The sequence below is a fragment of the Saccopteryx leptura genome, chromosome 9, assembly GCF_036850995.1.
Source record: "Saccopteryx leptura isolate mSacLep1 chromosome 9, mSacLep1_pri_phased_curated, whole genome shotgun sequence".
Taxonomy (NCBI): Eukaryota; Metazoa; Chordata; class Mammalia; order Chiroptera; family Emballonuridae; genus Saccopteryx; species Saccopteryx leptura.
In genome coordinates this window covers 53,715,264-53,736,275 of record NC_089511.1, presented here as the reverse complement: position 1 = coordinate 53,736,275, position 21,012 = coordinate 53,715,264, and the positions used below count along the sequence as shown (strand labels likewise).

The 21,012-nt window shown below is 34.3% G+C and overlaps 1 protein-coding gene across 1 annotated transcript in view; it reads left to right on the top strand.

The window, feature by feature from the left end:
- PCDH15 (protocadherin related 15) overlaps positions 1 to 21,012 on the top strand; it is a 1,001,489-nt gene that overhangs the window by 812,416 nt on the left and 168,061 nt on the right. The window contains exon 23 of the mRNA XM_066348814.1: positions 494 to 606. Within this exon, the coding sequence (XP_066204911.1) occupies positions 494 to 606 (113 nt within the window). The remainder of the gene's footprint in view (positions 1 to 493; positions 607 to 21,012) is intronic.

The window sequence follows — 21,012 nt, the reverse complement described above, 5'->3', positions numbered from 1 at the left end:
TGCCCTATAATCTTGCAGACAGTTAATTCACTGGAAAAAATAATTTCCTTTATAAGCAAACTAATTCATTTCTGCTATTGATTTGATTGAACTTAACACTTTTAAACAAGTGTTAGTGTTTAGAAAGACACATTTTTACTGTGGGCACCAGTAGAATTGTGGAAGAGAAAAGAGTTCATCACTGGAAAGATGTATATAGTATACTATACCTGTTTTACTGGTAGTTTTATTTATCATATGGTTAGAAATTCAATTTCTTTCAATTATCTCATCTGACAAATGACAATAATAACAAATACCTGGAAGGACTTTTGTGAAGATTAAATAATGATACATGTAGAATACACTAGTACTAGTACAATGGATGTCTGCCACCTGGTATTCAATGTTCCCCACCTAGAACCAGGCAGTCCAATGACTAAAAACACATAGAAAATTGATACCGTATTTTGTTGTTAATAATCTTTAACATAAATTTTTATTACTTTTTAAGTTGGTGGTTATAGCATTTGATGACGGTGAGCCTGTGATGTCCAGCAGTGCTGTAGTGAAAATTCTTGTCTTACATCCTGGAGAAATCCCACGCTTCACACAAGAGGAATATAGGTATTTTTTCCTACTAGGTTTTATAACTACTAAGAAGTTTTGTTTTATTTTAGCATCTAAAGTTAATGTGATATATGAATTTATCAATGCAGTGGTCTCCCAATTCTAATCTAAGCTTTTCTAAATTAACGTAACATTGTGTTTATTTTTAAAGTTAATATAGTTAAAGTGACACTTTGGTATAAATAATATGTTTTACTAATGTTTTGATGAATAATGGGTCCTTTACAAATAATTAAAAGAAGCTTTAAAAAATATAGCATTATGTGTTTGTGTATCAGGTTCTGGTAAGAATTCTATTCCTGGCTTACAGATGAAAAGAAGTGAGAAAAAGCAGACAAGTACTCTAGTGTCTCCTCCTGTAAAGACACTAATCCCAAGATAAGGACCTCACTCTCATAGCCCCATCTACACCTAATTACTTCCCAAAGTCCCTATCTCCATTGTTTTATTTTTGTCTCCAAGTTAAAACATTAATATACTTTCAGTTCTGGTCGTTTGGCTGAGTGGATAGAGCATTGGCCTGGCATATGGATGTCCCAGGTTCCAACCCTGGTCAAGGCACATAAGAAACTCAGCAACCATCTGCTCTTTTCCCCTTCCATCTTCCCCTTCTCTCCCTCTTCCCCTCCTGCAGCCAGTGGCTCAGGTAGTTTGAGCGTAGGCCCCAGGAGCTGAGGATAGCTTGGTTGGTCCAAGTGTCGGCCTCAGGATCTGATGATAGTTCAGTTTATTCCAGCATCAGCCCCAGACCGGGGTTGCTGGGTGGATCCCATTCTGGTGCAGGCAGGAGTCTGTCTCACTATTTCCCCTTCTCCTACAGTATATAGTTCTATCAAAAACCTTTGAAAGAGACCCACCAGGATAGTACACATTTATTTCTCATTTATTCTGGACATAGCATTAAAAGGCAGCCAGTTATTGCATTCCAGAGGTTTTCAGCCATTGGTAGAAACAAAGAACTATATGGAAAATACAACACACTGTGAATACACAATAATAGAATCTTTAGTACTGAGGAAGCATATTAGAGAAACGCTTAACTGTGTCTGAGCATGACTGACATGGTATTGAGATATATCTTGAAGAAAAACAGACATTAGCCACTCAACAAAAACGTGGAAAGATGTTGCACGTCAAAGACCCAGCATATCCAGAAGTGTAAACCTAAAATATGGGAGATGAAGTTCTGGCTGGATAGCTTGGTTGATTGGAGCGTTGTCCCAAGCACAGAAAAAGTTGCCAGTTCAAATCTCCAGTCAGGGCACATACAGTACCAGCTCAATATTCCTCTCTCTCTCTCTCTGCCTTTCTCTCTCTCTCTCAAAAAACAAATAAACAAACAAAAAACATATATATATGAGATGTTTTGAATTCCAGAATATTTTAGTAAATCAGTCTACCTACAGAGCAATTGGAAGTTACACAAAGATATGCATTGAGGCCCAAGGAAAATGAAAATTTCATATATAGAGGAGAGTTTATCATATACTAGGATTTGGATTTTATTGCTCTGATAAATTTTTAGAACTATCTAGTAATTTTAAGCTAGAAGAGGGACTAAGATACTATAGGAGGGGGCAGATGATGCATCTGAGAATATTTATACTGCACTGAAGCAAATAGTTTTCTTTTTATTATAAAAAACTGTTCTTGCAATATTCAAGTACAAAATTCAATTATGTAATATATTACCAGAAAATTCTACATAACTTATATATAAACCATTGAAACAAATAAACAATATTTAAAACAATATGAATTCTTTCTCAATTTGTTTTCAAAGCCATTTTCTCCATTTATCAATTATTACCAATTTCCTTTCTTTTTTGTTGATATGGTATGGTAATCTCCAATTCTTTTGCTGTAGAAAATATGTTTTCAGTTCTTGGAGAATTTATCAGAATGGGTTCATTTGGTCTTCTGAAGAACCCAGACGAATGTAAACTCAATTTTGTTTTTGCTAATATCTCATAAGTGTTCACAGAAAATGTACTTACTCTTTGAGGTGGGTTTCAATATCCCTCTCTTTCAGCCCAACAAAATCTCCATCTTTGTTTCCCAAAACTTCTTTCCCCAAGTCTATTTATTCTGTAGAAATCCCAGGAGAAGAAAAAATGTGGTGTAGTGCATACCACTTTCCTTTTAAAAAACTCAGTAAATGGTGTCCTTTATTTCTGGACTCATTTGGAACTCTTTTTCTTAGTAATAGAAATATGCTTTGCTCGTTAACATTTCTAGCTAAAACATTGTGACATTATGGCCAACGTCATAGATGTCATCAGTGCCTTGCTCATTTAGCTTTCTTTTCTTAAATTGTATTTATTTAATGACATCTTTTAAAAACAATATTTCAATGAATAATTTACCATTTTTACCTTCTATGCATAAAACTACTAACTGCAAATAAATTTTAATAATAAAGTTGTTAATTTAGAGAAGAAGAAACTAACCATTTGGTGCTAAACTTAAAAATAGTCACATGAGCACATGTGGAAGAATTTTTTGACCTTCTAGAAGAACATATCTAATAAATGCCAAAAGTGCCCTGATTGTCCAAATTTATTTGTTATTCTGATAAAGGCAACTAGATAATCTTGTTGCATCCTGTTATTAACGAGGAGACTCCTACATAATAACAAACATAATTGTTGTAATAGATTTAGTATCACTTGGGTACTTAACAAAATTGTTTTGTTTTCTATCAGATATCCAGAAATTTGAATAATAGAAAGTCATATTAAATAATGACAGAGTATACTATTATGTTTTTAAATGTTCATGTAGGCTTAAATTTGACCTAAAACATGAAATAAACTGTTTAAAGAAACCTAAGACTTGCCCTGGCTGGTTGGCTCAGTGGTAAAACGTTGGCCTGGAGTGTGGAAGTCTCAGGTTTGATTCCTGGCCAGGGCACACAGGAGAAGCGCCCATCTGTTTCTCTACCCCTCTCTTTCTTCTTCCTCTCTAACTCTCTCTCCCCTTTCTGCAGTCAAGGCTCCTCTGGAGCAAAGTTGGCCTGGGTGCTGAGGACAGCTCCATGGCCTCCATCTCAGGCACTAGAATGGCTCTAGCTGCAGCAGAGCAACACCCCAGATGGGCAAAGCTTCGCCCCCTGGTGGGCATGCTGGGTGGATCCCGGTCGGGAGCATGCAGGAGTCTGCCTACTGCCTCCCCTCTTCTAACTTCAGAAAAATACAAAAAAAAAAAAAAAAATGAAACCTAAGACTGATGATTATTGTTTTCTCAATCATGTCTTTATTATTTCTCAACAATGGTGCTTTTAAACATTTTTTAAGAAATACAGAGCAGACAGTATTTGGGTACCTATCTCCTAAACCTTTTATTCTTCCTCTGGGCATACAGCTCAACTACATTTCCAATCTCACTTGCTACATGGAGACAGGTAACTTTAAATCCTAGCCAATAAAATGTGGAACAATATGGCCTTCACGATTTCTTGGCCTGACTTAACGTTTTCCTCAGCTGGATGGATAAATTGGAAAAACATCCAAGATCTTGGGAGCCATATGTTGACAAAAGTAGAAATACAATATAAAGGAGTTACCTAAGTAGGGATGCCTTGGGAAAAGCTAGTTTTCAACAAGTTACTAGGTGTTAAAAGAGAGGTTCTAAAGATAAAGTATTTACTGTTTTAGAATTTGCACTACGGTAAATTCTTAACCTGACCTCCTCCTTTGACTTAATTATCTTATCTTTGGAATGGCCAGTTAAATTCTTTAAATCTCAGAATAAAATGGTAAGCGTACATTAGGCTGCTTTAAAAAGAAAACCCTAAATTTAATGGTTTAAAGAACAAAAAAACACATAATTTTGGCTCACACAGTAGTCTTGAGTGTTCAAGTGAACGATAGCCTTCCATGTAGTCATTCAGGGTCCCAGACAGATTTAGGGTCTTTCATCTATGTTTCAAAATAACTTCAATTATTGTCATGTCAGTCCATAGAAAAGGAAAACAGGCAGAAGTCCACATCCAAAGATTTTCTAAACCAAGTGAGATGGGAGTTGCAAATTTTATATGAGCTTACATTTTGTCCTGAAAATCCAGGCAAATGTCAATACTTGGATATGAAATAGCAGAGGAGTGTTGTCTAGCAAGCAGCTCTGTATAAGTTTCACCACCTCTATTACTAAGGAAAAGGAAAATTGCGCTGATAGAGAATTGGCATTAAGTATGTAATTTTAGACATTTTATAGATTATAATCACTACAATCATTTTTAAATGAGTTGGTTTCTACACTATTGGATACATGAGCTAATGGTAATAGTAAAGAAACATTTTTTACTTATAAATATGTATTGAAGACACATAATATATATATATTTTAAAATAATAAGAAAATTAATACTTTTCTTTGAAGCAAATCTCAAACATTTTGGGATGTTTTAAATTTTTTTGAGTGATATCAGTGTATCAAATATTAGTATCATATATTCTAAAGTAAGCTTTTCTGAAGTTCAAACTAAAGTTTGACTGTTTCATTCCAATGAATTATTTTCTCCATTTTCTAGAGAAGCCTAATTGTCTTTATCACAAAAGAAAAAAAGAGAGAAAGTTAAAATAAAACATAATGGCAGAGTGTAAATTAAAGGTACAAACTATAAATTTGCATCATGGAAACCATCAAAAACATTTAAGAAGTGGCATTTACTATTTAGCAAAACATTTTTTCAATGTACCAGTTCTACCTAGATATAGAAACAAAATCTATAATTCTTTCATAAAAAAATTGAAAGCATTTAAAAGTTGTGCTACTGGTAATTGCTTGGTTGCTGGAATACAGCAATAAACTTGTCATTATTTTTCATAAAATAAAGAACAGTAACAACAAATAAATAATAAACATAGTATATATTAAAGTATTAGAAAGAGTGTATTAGATTGCCAAAGTTTTGATGACAGATATTTGGTTATCTGACCAATGTAAAAGTAACTATAAAACAGAAAATCAAACCCTCATTTCACATACTTAATTGTTATGCCTCTGTTTTGTTTTTGTCTTTTTTTTGTTTTGTTTTATTTTGGGTTTTTTATATTTTTCTGAAGTTGGAAATGGGGAGGCAGTCAGACAGACTCCTGCATGCGCCCGACCGGGATCCACCCGGCATGCCCACCAGGGGGCGATGCTCTGCCCATCTGGGGCATCGCTCTGTTGCAACCAGAGCCATTTCAGCACCTGAGGCAGAGGCCACAGAGCCATCCTCAGCGCCCGGGCCAACTTTGCTCCAATGGAGCCTTGGCTGCGGGAGGGGAAGAGAGAGACAGAGAAGAAAAAGAGGGGGACTTGTGGAGAAGCAGAAGGGCGCTTCTCCTGTGTGCCCTGGCTGGGAATCGAACCCGGGACTCCTGCATGCCAGGCTGACACTCTACCACTGAGCCAACTGGCCAGGGCCTGTTTTGTTTTTATATTCTATAGCTTTACTTTCTCATAATAGTTAGTTGAAAAAGAAACAATGAAGTTTGTAAAATTATTCAAGAATTTTTCAAAGACTACCCAATATCAAGAAAAATAATTTAGCTTGTCAAAATTAGAAATTTCTCACATTATTTCTTCTCTTTATAAATTATATTTGAGATATTTTATATATGTTGGAAAAAGATTTGAATTTGTCTTTCTTCAAATCCTGTGAACTGGAGTTGTTTCCTTATGAACTGGCTTCAAGCAATTTTTCAGAGGAGAATACTCATAATGGGAAAGCAATTTGCCTCCTACAGATTTACTTTTATAATGGCCTGATTTATAATAAATCTTAAAATAAGTATGCACTTGATCCTCTTTGTTCCCTATGGCAGTTGTAATAGTAAAGACTGACTCATTTTGTTAATTGCATGACCTCTTAAACCAATCTTTGAGTCGTTTAATTAAGTTAAATGGAAGATTAAGACATCATTTGCTTTATTTATTTGCTATTAGATAAGCATTTACATTTTCAAAGAAATGCTAAATTCTTCTTAAAACTTTTAAAAAGTGTGACTCTTTACACATAATATCTATTTATGTAGCTGCAAATAACATTCATATTATTTTATACACAAACCCAAATTTCAAAATTGTAAACAAATTTTAATTTAATTTAATTGTTTTATTTGGTTCTTACACTTACTCTTTCAGATGAACAAGGAAATATCAGTAACTTCAGTGTCTTAGAGTATACATACAGAAGTAATCATTTATTTTTCTTCTTTCTTTTCTTGAAACATTTCTTAAAGAGTTAAAGCATTTCAATATCTTTTGTTGTTGAAGCACCTCTCTCTTCTCAAAATCATCTTCAAGTGACTTTTTAAAAAATGTTTACAATAATTTACATTTAAGTATTAGCCCCTTCTTCACAAAAATAGTCATAAATGTAAGTTATTATCACTCAGGCAATTAAGAAGTTTCTCTTTATTCATATAAAATCTCCTGTCTTAATTTAAACCATTTAATTTAATTTTCATTAGAATCAGAAAAAAATAGGTTAATATCAGTCATGAAATTGTTTTCTAAGTCATAATACATAATGAATGAAATAGATTATAAAGATCATTTAATAGGTAAAATAATTTAATACGTGGTTTTGCTAATATCCTTGTCACAAAGTTGACTAGGCTAGTTTTAAAATCTCGGAGTTCTTTAATCTTTAGATAATTATGAATGTTGGAAAGTTATTATGCCAAGATTATTACAATGTTATTCTTTTAAACTACCGGTATTTTCTATGCAGTTTTTCAGAGTCTTCATCAATTTTATCATTCACTCCCTTTTTTAAAGTACATTGTATGACTGTGCAGAGAAGATAAAGTAATTTTATTGTACTCTTCTGAGTTCTTAGCTGAGACCTCTGTAATAATAATAATAATAATAATAATAATAGAAAGTTTAATAAGAGAAAAACAATCACAAGTTTATTAACATGGATATCATATATATTCATGGGAGACAGGAAAAAAACTGAGTAACTCAGAGAGGTGACTTCAGAATTTAGGATTAAATAATATCTTAATGGGAAAAGAGAAAGGGGGTTGTAATTCTCCTATGTAGAGTAAATTTTCAGGAAAGATGAATGTGTCCTTAGAAGAATAGATGGAAATTATGATAGTTTGTGACAAATTTTATCTGGGTATGGTGCTCACTTCTAGTCTCCTCTCCTATAACAGCCAGTCTTTTCCACCTCATGAAAACTTATAGGGAGAAGAGCTATGGCAGTTGGGTTATCTTTAGGTAGAGAAAAGGAGTTCAGAGAAAACTTGTCCTGAATATGCTGGTTTTAAAGTACATACAGCTCAAAAAATCAATATATTAATATATAAGTGGTATATTTTGGGGTGGATATTCTGCTACCCTTGAAATGAAACTGAGCTGAAATTTCTGGTTAAAATGGATGTAATAAATAATGTTTTCCTATCAATCAGTAGATGGTATCTTGACAAGGACTGGAATTATTAGGAAATGAATTTGTAGTGTTTTCCATTAATGTGGAACAAAATGTAGTGCTGATCTAAAAGAAATGTTAATTGCAGTTATTCATGCTTCTTTAAAATATTCTAGAACATATGGCAAACTATTCTACATTGTTATAATATTTAGATAATGGTTTACTATAATCCTCAAGGTTTTCATTTTTTATTTTTTGTTTCCATATAAATTAATATATATTAAATATATATAGTATATTCAGCTGCTTTTTAATATATTATTATATATGAATAGCTATTTTAATATATAGTTAAGTTCTACAATAATATTTTTTAAATTTCTCTATCTTAATTTCCCTAGAACTCTCTTTGTAAGAGTTTATGAATATTTTCAATTTAATTTAGATATTTCAAAATATTAATACTTGTTTTTCATTTTAACTCTATTAAGGTCTTGTGTTAGTTTGGTTCTGCTCTCTAATAGTTAGATATCACAACAAGGTTTAATAAGCAAATATCTTACTAAGTAAAATACTGGTGTGAGAGAAGTGAGGGGGGACCAGGAAGACTAGGGCACTCTTCAAACCATGTGCATTCTTACACCAAGTGAAAGAGAGGGAGAGAAGGTTGTATAGAAACATCATAGCCTACTGTGCTACTCTCTCATTTAAGTTAGGTTCCGCATGACGATTAGGGAATCCTCATTCCATAGTGAGATGTCAGAGAAGTCCTGTGTCTCTTACAAAGGACCTGCCTTAGGAGCTCTGCTTTATTCAGTCATTATCTTAAGCAACCCCTAAGTACCAATACAGCAGTAAACTTTATAACACGGTAACTGGGACCTTGGACAACATGCTTTCTATAGTTGGAGGCTGCGAGGCACGCTCTCATTGCCATCACGTCCATATCTGATCAGATTTCCAGTCAATTACCTAACTGAATCATTTGGAAAATATACTGTTATATTCAGAATATATATTTTATAGATTTTTTTATTAAATTAGAAACAAGTATCAAAATTCTAATAGTAATTTAAATACATAATATTATGTTAGAAAAAAGTAACTTGTAGTCCTAGTTATCAGCCATAAGAATCTCATTTGCCCTTCATCTCAGGATGATGGACTAAGAATTATACACTCACTGCAGTTCACTTGTCATCAGTTTTAGAGGTAAGTATCATTAAAAGGTCAATACATCTGGAATAGGTCATAAACTCTAAATGTGAATATTGATTTTGATTGGGAAATGCAATATCGGACACAATTTATCAAAAAAAAATTTTTTTAATAATTTTATTTTTTTAATGGGGTGACATCAATAAATCAGGATACATATATTCAAAGATAACAAGTCCAGGTTATCTTGTCGTTCAATTATGTTGCATACCCATCACCCAAAGTCAGATTGTCCTCTGTCACCTTCTATCTTGTTTTCTTTGTGCCCCTCCTCCTCCCCCTTTGCCTCTCCCATTCCCCCCTCCCCCCCATAACCACCACACTCTTATCAATGTCTCTTAGTTTCACTTTTATGTCCCACCTATGTATGGAATAATGCAGTTCCTGGTTTTTTCTGATTTACTTATTTCGCTTCGTATCATGTTATCAAGATCCCACCATTTTGCTGTAAATGTTCCGATGTCATCATTTCTTATGGCTGAGTAGTATTCCATAGTGTATATGTGCCACATCTTCTTTATCCAGTCATCTATTGACGGGCTTTTTGGTTGTTTCCATGTCCTGGCCACTGTGAACAATGCTGCAATAAACATGGGGCTGCATGTGTCTTTACTTATCAATGTTTCTGAGTTTTGGGGGTATATACCCAGTAGAGGGATTGCTGGGTCATAAGGTAGTTCTATTTTCAGTTTTTTGAGGAACCACCATACTTTCTTCCATGATGGTTGTACATTCCCACCAACAGTGTATGAGGGTTCCTTTTTCTCCACAGCCTTTCCAACATTTGCTATTACCTGTCTTGCTAATAATAGCTAATCGAACAGGTGTGAGGTGGTATCTCATTGCAGTTTTGATTTGCATTTCTCTAATAGCTAAAGAAGATGAGCATCTTTTCATATATCTGTTGGCCATTTGTATTTCTTCTGGGAGAAGTGTCTGTTCATGTCCTCTTCCCATTTTTTTATTGGATTGTATGCTTGTTGTTGAGTTTTATTAGTTCTTTGTATATTTTGGATATTAGGCCCTTATCTGAGCTGTTGTTTGAAAATATCATTTCCCATTTAGTTGGCTTTCTGTTTATTTTGTTATCAGTTTCTCTTGCTGAGCAAAAACTTCTTAGTCTGATGTAGTCCCATTCATTAATTTTTGCCTTCACTTCTCTTGCCTGTGGAGTCAAATTCATAAAATGCTCTTTAAAACCCAGGTCCATGAGTCAAGTACGTATGTCTTCTTCTATGTACTTAATTGTTTCAGGTCTTATGTTTAGATCTTTGATCCATTTTGAGTTAATTTTTGTACAGGGGGACAAACTGTAGTCCAGTTTCATTCTTTTGCATGTGGCTTTCCAGTTTTCCCAGCACCATTTATTGAAGAGGCTTTCTTTTCTCCATTGTGTGTTGTTTGCCCCTTTATCAAAAATTATTGGACTATATATATGTGGTTTTATTTCTGGACTTTCTATCCTGTTCCATTGGTCTGAGTGTCTATTTTTCTGCCAATACCATGCTGTTTTGATTGTCGTGGCCCTATAATATAGTTTGAAGTCAGGTATTGTAATGCCCTCAGCTTCATTCTTTTTCTTTAGGATTGCTTTGGCTATTCAGGGTTTTTTATAGTTCCATATAAATCTGATGATTTTTTGCTCTATTTCTTTAAAAAAACGTCATTGGAAGTTCGATGGGAATTGCATTAAATTTGTATATTGCTTTGGGTAATATAGCCATCTTGATTATATTTATTCTTCCTAGCCAAGGACAAGGTATATTCTTCGATCTCATTATATCTTTTTCGATTTCCCTTAACAATGGTTTATAGTTTTCATTATATAAGTCCTTTACATTCTTTGTTATGTTTATTCCTAAGTATTTTATTATTTTTTGTTGCAATCGTGAAGGGGATTATTCTTTTCAGTTCATTCTCAATTGTTTCATTGTTGGCATATAGAAAGGCTATTGACTTCTGTATGTTAATTTTGTATCCTGCGACCTTACTGTATTGGCTTATTGTTTCTAGTAGTCTTTTTGTGGATTCTTTGGGGTTTTCAATGTATAGGATCATATCATCTGCAAAAAGTGATACCTTTACTTCTTCTTTTCCGATATGGATGCCTTTTATTTCTTTGTCTTGTCTGATTGCTCTGGCTAGAACCTCTAGTACCACATTAAATGAGAGTGGAGAGAGTGGACAACCCTGTGTTGTTCCTGATTTAAGGGGGAAAGCCTTCAGTTTAGTGCCATTTAATATGATGTTAGCTGATGGTTTATCATATGTATCCTTTATCATGTTGAGATATTTTCCTTCTATACCCATTTTGTTGAGAGTCTTAAACATAAAATTGTGTTGTATTTTATCAAAAGCCTTTTCTGCGTCTATTGATAATATCATGTGGTTTTTGTTCTTTGTTTTGTTGATATGGTATATTACGTTAACCGTTTTACGTATGTTGAACCATCCTTGAGATGCTGGGATGAATCCCACTTGATCATGATGTATTATTTTTTTAATATGTTGTTGTATTTGATTTGCTAGTATTTTGTTTAGTATTTTAGCATCTGTATTCATTAGAGATATTGGTCTGTAGTTTTCTTTTTTTGTGCCATCCTTGCCTGGTTTTGATATGAGGGTTATGTTGGCCTCATAAAATGTGTTTGGATGTATTGCTTCTTCTTCAATTTTTTGGAAGACTTTGAGTAGAATAGGAACCAAGTCTTCTTTGAATGTTTGATAAAATTCGCTGGTATAGCCGTCAGGGCCTGGACTTTATTTTGGGGGAGGTTTTTAATGGTTTTTTCTATTTCTTCTCTACTAATAGGTCTGTTTAGGCTTTCTGCTTCTTCTTGACTCAGTCTAGGAAGTTTGTATTGTTCTAGGAATTTATCCATTTCTTCTAGGTTGTTGAATTTAGTGGCATAAAGTTTTTCATAGTATTCTACAATAATTCTTTGTATATCTACGGTGTCCGTGGTGATTTCTCTTTCATTTTGGATTTTGTTTATATGAGTTCTTTCTCTTTTTTCCTTGGTAAGTCTTGCCAAGAGTTTGTCAATTTTGTTGATCTTTTCAAAGAACCAGCTCCTTGTTCTATTAATTTTTTTTATAGTTTTTCTGTTCTCTAATTCATTTATTTCTGCTCTGATTTTTATTATCTCCTTTCTTCGGCTGGTTTTGGGTTTTCTTTGTTCTTCTTTTTCTAGTTCCTTAAGGTGTGAAGTTTAGTGGTTCACTTGGGCTCTCTCTTGTTTGTTCATATAGGCCTGAAGTGATATGAACTTCCCTCTTATCACTGCTTTTGCTGCATCCCATAGATTCTGATATGTCGTATTGTCATTTTCATTAGTCTGTATATATCTTTTGATCTCTGCACTTATTTCTTCTTTGACCCATTCATTTTTTAAAAGTATGTTGTTTAGTTTCCACATTTTTGTGGGATTTTTTTCCTCTTTTTTGCAGTTGAATTCTAGTTTCAAGGCTTTATGATCAGAAAATATGCTTGGTACAACTTCAATTTTTCTGAATTTGCTGATGTTGTTTTTGTGGCCCAACATATGGTCAATTCTTGAGAATGATCCATGTACACTGGAGAAAAATGTATACTCAGTCACTTTGGGATGAAATGTCCTGTAGGTGTCTATCATATCCAGGTGCTCTAGTGTTTTGTTTAAGGCCACTATGTCTTTGTTGATTCTCTGTTTGGATGACCGATTTAGAGCCGTCAGCGGTGTATTGAGGTCTCCAAGTATTATTGTATTTTTGTCAGTTTTTGTTTTAAGATCAATAAGTAGCTTTCTTATATATTTTGGTTCTCCTTGGTTTGGTGCATATATATTAAGAATTGTTATGTCTTCTTGATTCAGTGTCCCCTTAGCCATTATGAAATGGCCATTTTTGTCTCTGAGTACTTTTGCTGTCTTGTAGTCAGCATTATCAGATATGAGTATTGCTACGCCTGCTTTTTTTTGGATGTTATTTGCTTGGAGTATTGTTTTCCAGCCTTTCACTTTGAATTTGTTTTTATCCTTGTTACTTAGATGAGTTTCCTGTAGGCAGCATACAGTTGGATTTTCTTTTTTAATCCATTCTGCTACTCTGTGCCTTTTTATTGGTGAGTTTAATCCGTTTACATTTAGTGTAATTATTGACACTTGTGAGTTCCCTATTGCCATTTTATATCTTGCTTTCTGTTAGTTTTGTGTCTTGTTTGATCCTTCTCTTTCGTTTTTCTATCTTTTGTTTTTATTTGGTTGTATTCCATACATCTTTCCTCTGTTGCTATCTTTTTTATCTCATGTGCTTCTGTGGTGGTTTTTTCAATGGTGGTTACCTTTGAGTAATGAAAAGGGTCCCTACCCTGTTCATTGTAGCGAACTATTTTGTGAGTACTTTTGCACTCCATCGTCCTTTGCTACTGTTAATCTCCATCTTCTCCCCCTCTTTCTTTTTGTTGTTGTCACAGTTTAAATTTGGTTTTATTGTGTTCTTCTTGGAGCTTTTACTTGTGGCTCTGTTTTTTTTTGTTCTTTGTATCTGATTGGAGAACCCCCTTTAGTAATTCCTGGAGTGGGGGTTTTCTGATGATAAATTCCCTCATCTTTTCTGTATCTGTGAATGTTTTTATTTCTCCTTCATATTTGAAGGATAGCTTTGATGGGTATAGTATTCGTGGCTGAAAGTTCCTCTCTTTCAGGACTTTAAATATTGGGGTCCACTCTCTTCTAGCTTGTAGAGTTTCTGCTGAGAAATCTGATGATAATCTAATGGGCCTTCCTTTATATGTTGTATTCTTCTTTTCCCTGGCTGCCTTGAGAATTTTTTCTTTGCTGTTGGTTTGTGTCAATTTCATTATGATATGCCTTGGAGTAGGTTTGTTGGGGTTAAGAAAACTCAGAGTTCTGTTTGCTTCTTGAACTTGAGGCTTTAGTTCTTTCCACAGGCTTGGGAAGTTCTCATCTATTATTTGTTTGAGTATGTTCTCCATTCCATTTTCTCTCTCTTCTCTCTCTGATATACCTATTATTCTTATGTTATTCTTTTTGATGAAGTCAGATAATTCTTGTAGGGCTATCTCATTTTTTTTTAATTTTTGAGTCTCTTTCTTCTTCTCTCTGTTGTGCCTCAAGTTGCTTGTCTTCTATTTCACTAATCCTCTCTTCTATCTGACCTGTTCTATTAGCTAAGCTTGTTACTTCATTTTTCAGCTCGTGAATTGAGTTTTTCATCTCTGTTTGGTTTGTTTTTATAGTTTCAATTTCCTTGGACATATATTCTTTGTGTTCATTGAGTTGTTTTCTGAGCTCCCTAAGTTGACTTTCTGTGTTTTCTTGTATATCTCGGAGGATTTTTAGGATTTCTATCTTGAATTCTCTGTCATTTAGCTCCAAGGTTTCCAATATATTAAATTTTTTCTCCATAGATTTTTCCTCATCTAGCTGTGTTACCTGTCTTTCTTTTGTATCCATAATATTCAATTTTCTCCTTCTTAATGGCATCTGAGGGTGGTTTTGTTGATAGTATTAATGAGATTTAATAAAGAATAAAAAGTTAAAAAAATAAAAAATCGATGAGTTGTTTTTTTTAAAAAAATTAATAATGAAATAAAGAAAAATAAAATAAAAATTTTAAAAAAAGGAAATTATTCCCCCCCCTCCTTTATTCCTCTCCTCTCCTCTCCTCTCTTTCTTGAGAAAATCTTGTGGTGAACTGTTAATTATAACAAACAATGCCTGTAATGGAGGGCCTGAATTGGGGAAAAGTAATAAAGGGGCAAAAAAATAAAAAAAAGAAAAAAGAAGGGGGTATGGACCCACAAAAAGCAAATAAGGAAAAAATTTGGGTCAAGAATAAAATGATTTGCTTTTAGGTGTTGGTCGTCTAAGAGTTATGATAGAGGAATAAGAGGAAAACAGAAAAATGGGGGGACAAATTAAAAAATTACTATTGTATTTAGTGGAACAAGAACTAGATAAAATGGAGAGCCAGGGATGGGAGCACTGCTAGTAAGTTAAATAGGTGAAGTAAGTACCCCCCAAAATGCCACAAACATAAGTTTGAGTCCCAGATAAGATAATTTGTTTGTTATTGAGGTTTGAATGAGAGGAGATGTAAAGGAGAAAGGAAGAAACTAATATAGAGGGAGAAAAGAAAGAGAGAGAGAGACAAAAAGAGGGAACCACTAAAAGAAGAAGAAATAAAAAAGAGGAGAGAGAGAGAGAGTTAAGGGTTTTGGAGTACAACCCTCATAGAGAGAAAGGAAGAGGAGAGAAAAGATAATGGGAGATGTAACACTTATGGGTAGTGTAGTTCAAGGAGAGGAGAGAGTAAGACCGGCAGAGAGTTAATTGGGCAAATTGGAGGAGGAAAAAAAATATCAAGAATGAAGATAAGAGAAACGAACGAACAAATATAATAAAATGGGATAAGTTATAAAGTCTGCAGATTATTCTTGATTTTGAGAGGTTATCTTCTTGCTTTTTCTTTTCTCTCCCTCTTCCTGGTCGGTGACTCTGTACCCTGGGTTCTGCCCCTTTGGCACGCTCAGGTAGAGGTTTGCAGTTGATAAGTCTCTATGGCAATGTCATGTATTGTGCTTTAGTCTTGTTGGCAGTCGAGGCTCATTAGCATTTATAGGCTCCGACAGTGAGAGAGTCCGTGTTCCTGGAGCCTTTCTCCTAGTCTTTCCTTCCTCAATTAGTAGCCTGATAATCCAGCTATGGGGTTGCTGCTTCCTCTGCCTGGATAGTAAGAGGCTCAAAGAGCTGGCAACTCCCCATTCTATTTCCACTCAGCACAGGGCTCTGGGTAAGGCTCAGTCAGTCAGAGCTGCTAGCATAATCAGGCGGGGTTTCCGCCCACTCAAAGACCTCTGGCTCTGCCACTCTGTCCGGTAACACAGGCGAGCGCCCACTTCCGGGGCGCTTGGAGGAAACTCTCGCTCACTATCTGCGCGTGCAGACCAGGATATCCGGCCAGCAGTCTCACGCTCTGAGTGAAACCCCCAACCGCATGGAAAAGTTGCAGCGTTGGAATTGGCTCTCGCTCCGTCCCCATACGCGGCTTTTGCAAGGCGCTGGGGTGGCCCGAGATTCTGCTTTGGCCCACACAAAGGCCCCTGACTCTGCTCCTCTGTGCGATAACATGGGCGCACACTGCCGAGGCACTCGGAGGAATCTCTCACTCACTATCTGCGCGTGCAGACCAGGATATGAGGCCGGTCGCGTTTCCCTCTGAGTGAAACCCCTACCAGCACGGAAAATTTCCACCATTGGAATTAGTTCTCGCTCCCTCCCATGTGCGGCTTTCCCAGGGCACTGGGGCTGCCCAGAGATTCTGCTTTCGGCCCACAGAAAGGCCTCTGACTCTGCCTCTCTGTGGGGTAATACGGGCACCCACTCCCGGGGCTTAGGAAGAAATCTCTCGCCCACTAACTGCGCGCGCCGACCAGGAGATCAGGTAAAATGGCTGCCCTGCTTGTCTTTCTTTGTCTGGGTTTGGCGCGAGTGTTAGCTTGTATTGCCCGGGTTGCCACAGGATCAGTTTTTCCTCGGCTTGGGTCTCTGTGCCACAGCCTGGTTCGGCCGTTTGTGCCGCGGCCTGGATCTATTCACCCCCTTTGCCCGCCTCAGTTTCTATATTTACAGTTACCAGAGAAAGCCACCCTGTTTAGGTTAGTGAGGAAGGCGGAGCATTTCTTACTCCCTATTTCCTTCGGGGTTTGGTTATATATTTAGCCAATTTTTCACTCGACCATACCTTCGGGTGTATTGCGAAGCATCTGGAGGCTCCAAGTATAGGTTTTTCTGTTTCTGGTTGAAGATCTTGTTGAGTTTTGGGGAAGATTTATCGGTATTGCTTCCTACCCTGCCATTACTCTGACGTCATCTCCAAAAATTTTATTAAAGACAAATGTTTACATCTTTCCCAAACCAATATACTAACAATATAAACATACTTTTGGTATTTATTTAAAATAAAAATGTATCGACATTGATAATTAAATTTTGCATGATTTAATGCTGAATTTATATTTATTTTTAAGGACTCATGTATTTTTAAATAAAATTTAAAAAACAAAAATTCAAAATTTACCTTTGTTTATATAGAAAACAGAAGGGGAAAATACATCTAAGTTATTTTTTCAACCTCTTAAACAGTGGATATTTTGCTAACTCTTAGAAAAAAATATTTTGAGTCTTTTTCAATTTCTAGTATTATTCAAATTTAATATATCAAATCCAAAATAAGTATATTTTACATATGTAAGTATCATATTTTAAAAAATATTCGAGACACCTTCATGGAGAAAAAAATCTTAATAGTTTTCCTATTAAAGTAAAAAAAAATTAAAAAATCTTTGCTGATTAATGTGAATTAGTCACATAATAAAGAACAATGCAAAAATTTTATATAGTTTATATTAAAATTATGTTTTTTAAGTGGCTCTATATTGAAAGTAAAAATAAAATTGATCTTATAAAGAACTGTAAAGGATTAACAGTTCACTTCCTAAAAATGTAAAAACAGACAAAGCATAATTTAAAATCCAGAAATCCATTTGTATATAAAATGAAAAATAAAAACAATTTTGTAACAATGGCCAGAGGAGTGGTGAATGAGCAGTTCTAGTTCACATCTCGTTATACAAGAGAATTAAAATTACCCTATAGGGAGAAACACTGCCACCATTTTTATATCAACTATACAGGTTTGGGCTTGGGGATTTTGAGAAAAGAACTATTGGTTTGAGTTCAAAGAATGAAAAAAAAAAGCTATAAGTCAACTATTGCTATGATAGAGTATATTATATTTCAATATAAAATATGTAATATAAAATATGCAGAGTATCAATTCCTAAGGTTGTTTTCAATTGTAACTTAAATTTATTGTCAAATATGAGCAATGACTTTACCTGAAATTAACCTTTCCTTATTATTTTATGGCACTACTCAAATCTTGACCTAAATAGATTTTGCTTCTTTACCCATTGAAAGAGTGACATTTTAAAAATAATATTCCTGAGTCTGACACCTATGAACTTACTAAATCAGAATCTTTAAGCATGATCCAAGAAATATGTGAAAATATTAATACATTTTTTAGCTCATATTCTGGTTTTAAAGTTTGAAAACCAATGATTTAGCTATACTGTATTTTAGATAAACTCTATTAATAAGAGAAATAAGTAAAATAAACATAGACACCCTAGATTGCAAACAGGAGTGTGAACTTGAGAAGATGTTTATGACTCAGAGGTTCCATTTTTTTAACTTCAAGATGAAAGCACTTAGTGTGTATAAACAGACCCAAAACTCATAACAATAGTAAGCACACTTTGGAAAAGGTGTAAAAAACATTGTCTAAGTATTTTGTCCTTTCTAATTTTAAAATTCTTATCTTCAATTCATTCAAACGTTTCTGGAGAGATAGTCTTTATCTCCTGATTCATGTTTTCTTTCCTTTTTCTTTCTTTCTTTATTTTTTGGTATTTTTCCAAAGTTAGAAGCTGTGGTAGGCAGTCAGACAGACTCCTGCATGCGCCCCACTGGGATCCACCCAACATGCCCACCAGGGAACAATGCTTTGCCCATCTGCGGAATTGCTCAGCTGCAGCTGCAGCCATTCTAGTGCCTGAGGCGAAGGCCATGGAGCCATCCTCAGCTCCCAGGCCAACTTTGCTCCAATGGAGCCTTGGCTGTAGGAGGGGAAGAGAGAGATACAGAGGAAGGAGAGGAGAATGGGTGGAGATGCAGATGGGCACTTCTCCTGTGTGCCTTTACCAGGAATTGAACCCAGGACTTCCACACACCGGGCCAATGCTCTACCACTGAGCCAAATGACCAGAGCCTCTTTCTTTTCTTTAAAACTGTTTTTCTTTATTAAATATGTAAAACTGGATCTCCCTGATAAAATTACTTCAAAGTTAAAAATAATAAGAATTCCAGTGGGTGTTTTCTTCCTTTCAATTTTTATTAAATTTCCTCATAGTAGATATAAAAACAGTTTCTTAATTGGTACTGATTTGCAAATATATTGAAGTCAAACATGTCAAAATAAATTGGATCTGTTACTCAATAGAAAGAAAGCAATAGAGCCAGACTGAATCCCGATGTAATTTTATAGCATCTATTTACAAACACTTTTATATACTAAACCACATGGCATTTAAAAATATTTAGAAATTTGATGACACATAATACATTTACTTTTACTGTTATTTCTTGAACCCAACAATAAAAGTAGATTTTAAATTGTAGAACAACTGTTTTATCTATATGTATACTTTAAAACTTGGGTCTAACATTTGGAAGCCAAAATTCTGTTATTTTAGTATAGTCATTATTTAAGTGACAAAGATGCTAAAAAGTATTTAATTGAAAGAGATTTATTGTAGTCTATATTTTCAAAAAGGAATCAATTTGAATTGTTTAACACAAATCTATAAATTAGTTTATGAATCCATAAGAAAATTATATTGTAAGTATTCTGCATATAAATTTCATAACAGTTAACTTTACTGGGTTGCACTTTATCTGCAAACATTTATTTCTAAACAGGAGATTTGGAGTCAGTTTGATTCATTTTCTTTTTAATAAAATGCAACTGTTTGTGGTACATTATTTCAATCCTATACAATTTGGCAATAAAAATGTACCAATCCAGAAAAGACATGGAGGAAGTTTAAATGTGTATTGCTAAGAAGCCATGCATCATACATGACTGTATGATTTAAACTATATTATATTCTGGAAAAAGCAAAAGTATACACAGAGAGAAAAGATCAGTGGTGGCAGGTTCAAGGGAAGGAAAAGATAAATAGGTGAAGAAGAGGAGATATTTTTGGTCACTGAAACTACTCTTTATGATACTGTAATGATGTATATATGACATTATACATGTGTCCACAGCCATAGTACTATACAGGACAAATAATGATGACATGTTAACTGTGGACTTTAGTTAATTATGTATCAAAATTGGCTCATCAATTTTAACAAATGGACCCCACTAATACAAAATATTAATAATAGAGGAAGAAGATTTTCTGAAAACTTTTCTGAAAACTTAAACCTACTCTAAAAAATGAAGTTTATTAATTTTAAAAATATGCAGCTGTTTTACATGTAAAATTTAAGGGAAATGAGAATTATGCAATTAGTAAGATAATGGATTAATAATATTTAAATTTAGTATCTGTCATTACTAAAGTTTTTAGTTGAATTCTTATTTAATCTCTAACTATTAATTTAGGTCACTTTAAAATTTTAGTCAAAATCTGTGAGTTTTGTTTAAAATGACCAGTAAAGCCTAAGTGTTGTCCTTAGGAAAATAATAGAAACTAGTAATGCTGTCAAGAACATGTCAATAACATGGGTATCAAACCCAACTCAGATCAAACCTTGTAAAAGAACTCTTGGTTAAGGCCCTTCCTAAATATATTTTTAAACAACTGAAGTGTCCTTCAATAGATGACTAGACAAAGAAGATGTGGTATATCTATAAATGAAATACTACTCAGCCATAAGTAAAGATGAAACACTGCCATTTGTGACAACTTGGCTGGATCTTGACAATGGCATGCTAAGTGGAATAAGTTGGATGAAAAAAGTCAAGAACCATATTATTTCATTCATGGGATATCAAATTGAAAGCAACAAATAAACAAACAAGACAAACAAAATCTCAGACACAAACAACAATATAATGGTTACCAAAGGGAATGGTTATGTGAGCATATTAAAGAGTAAGGCAATCAAATATATGGTGACTGAAAAAGATTTGGGTGGTAAACACAATGCAATATACAGATGATGTATTAT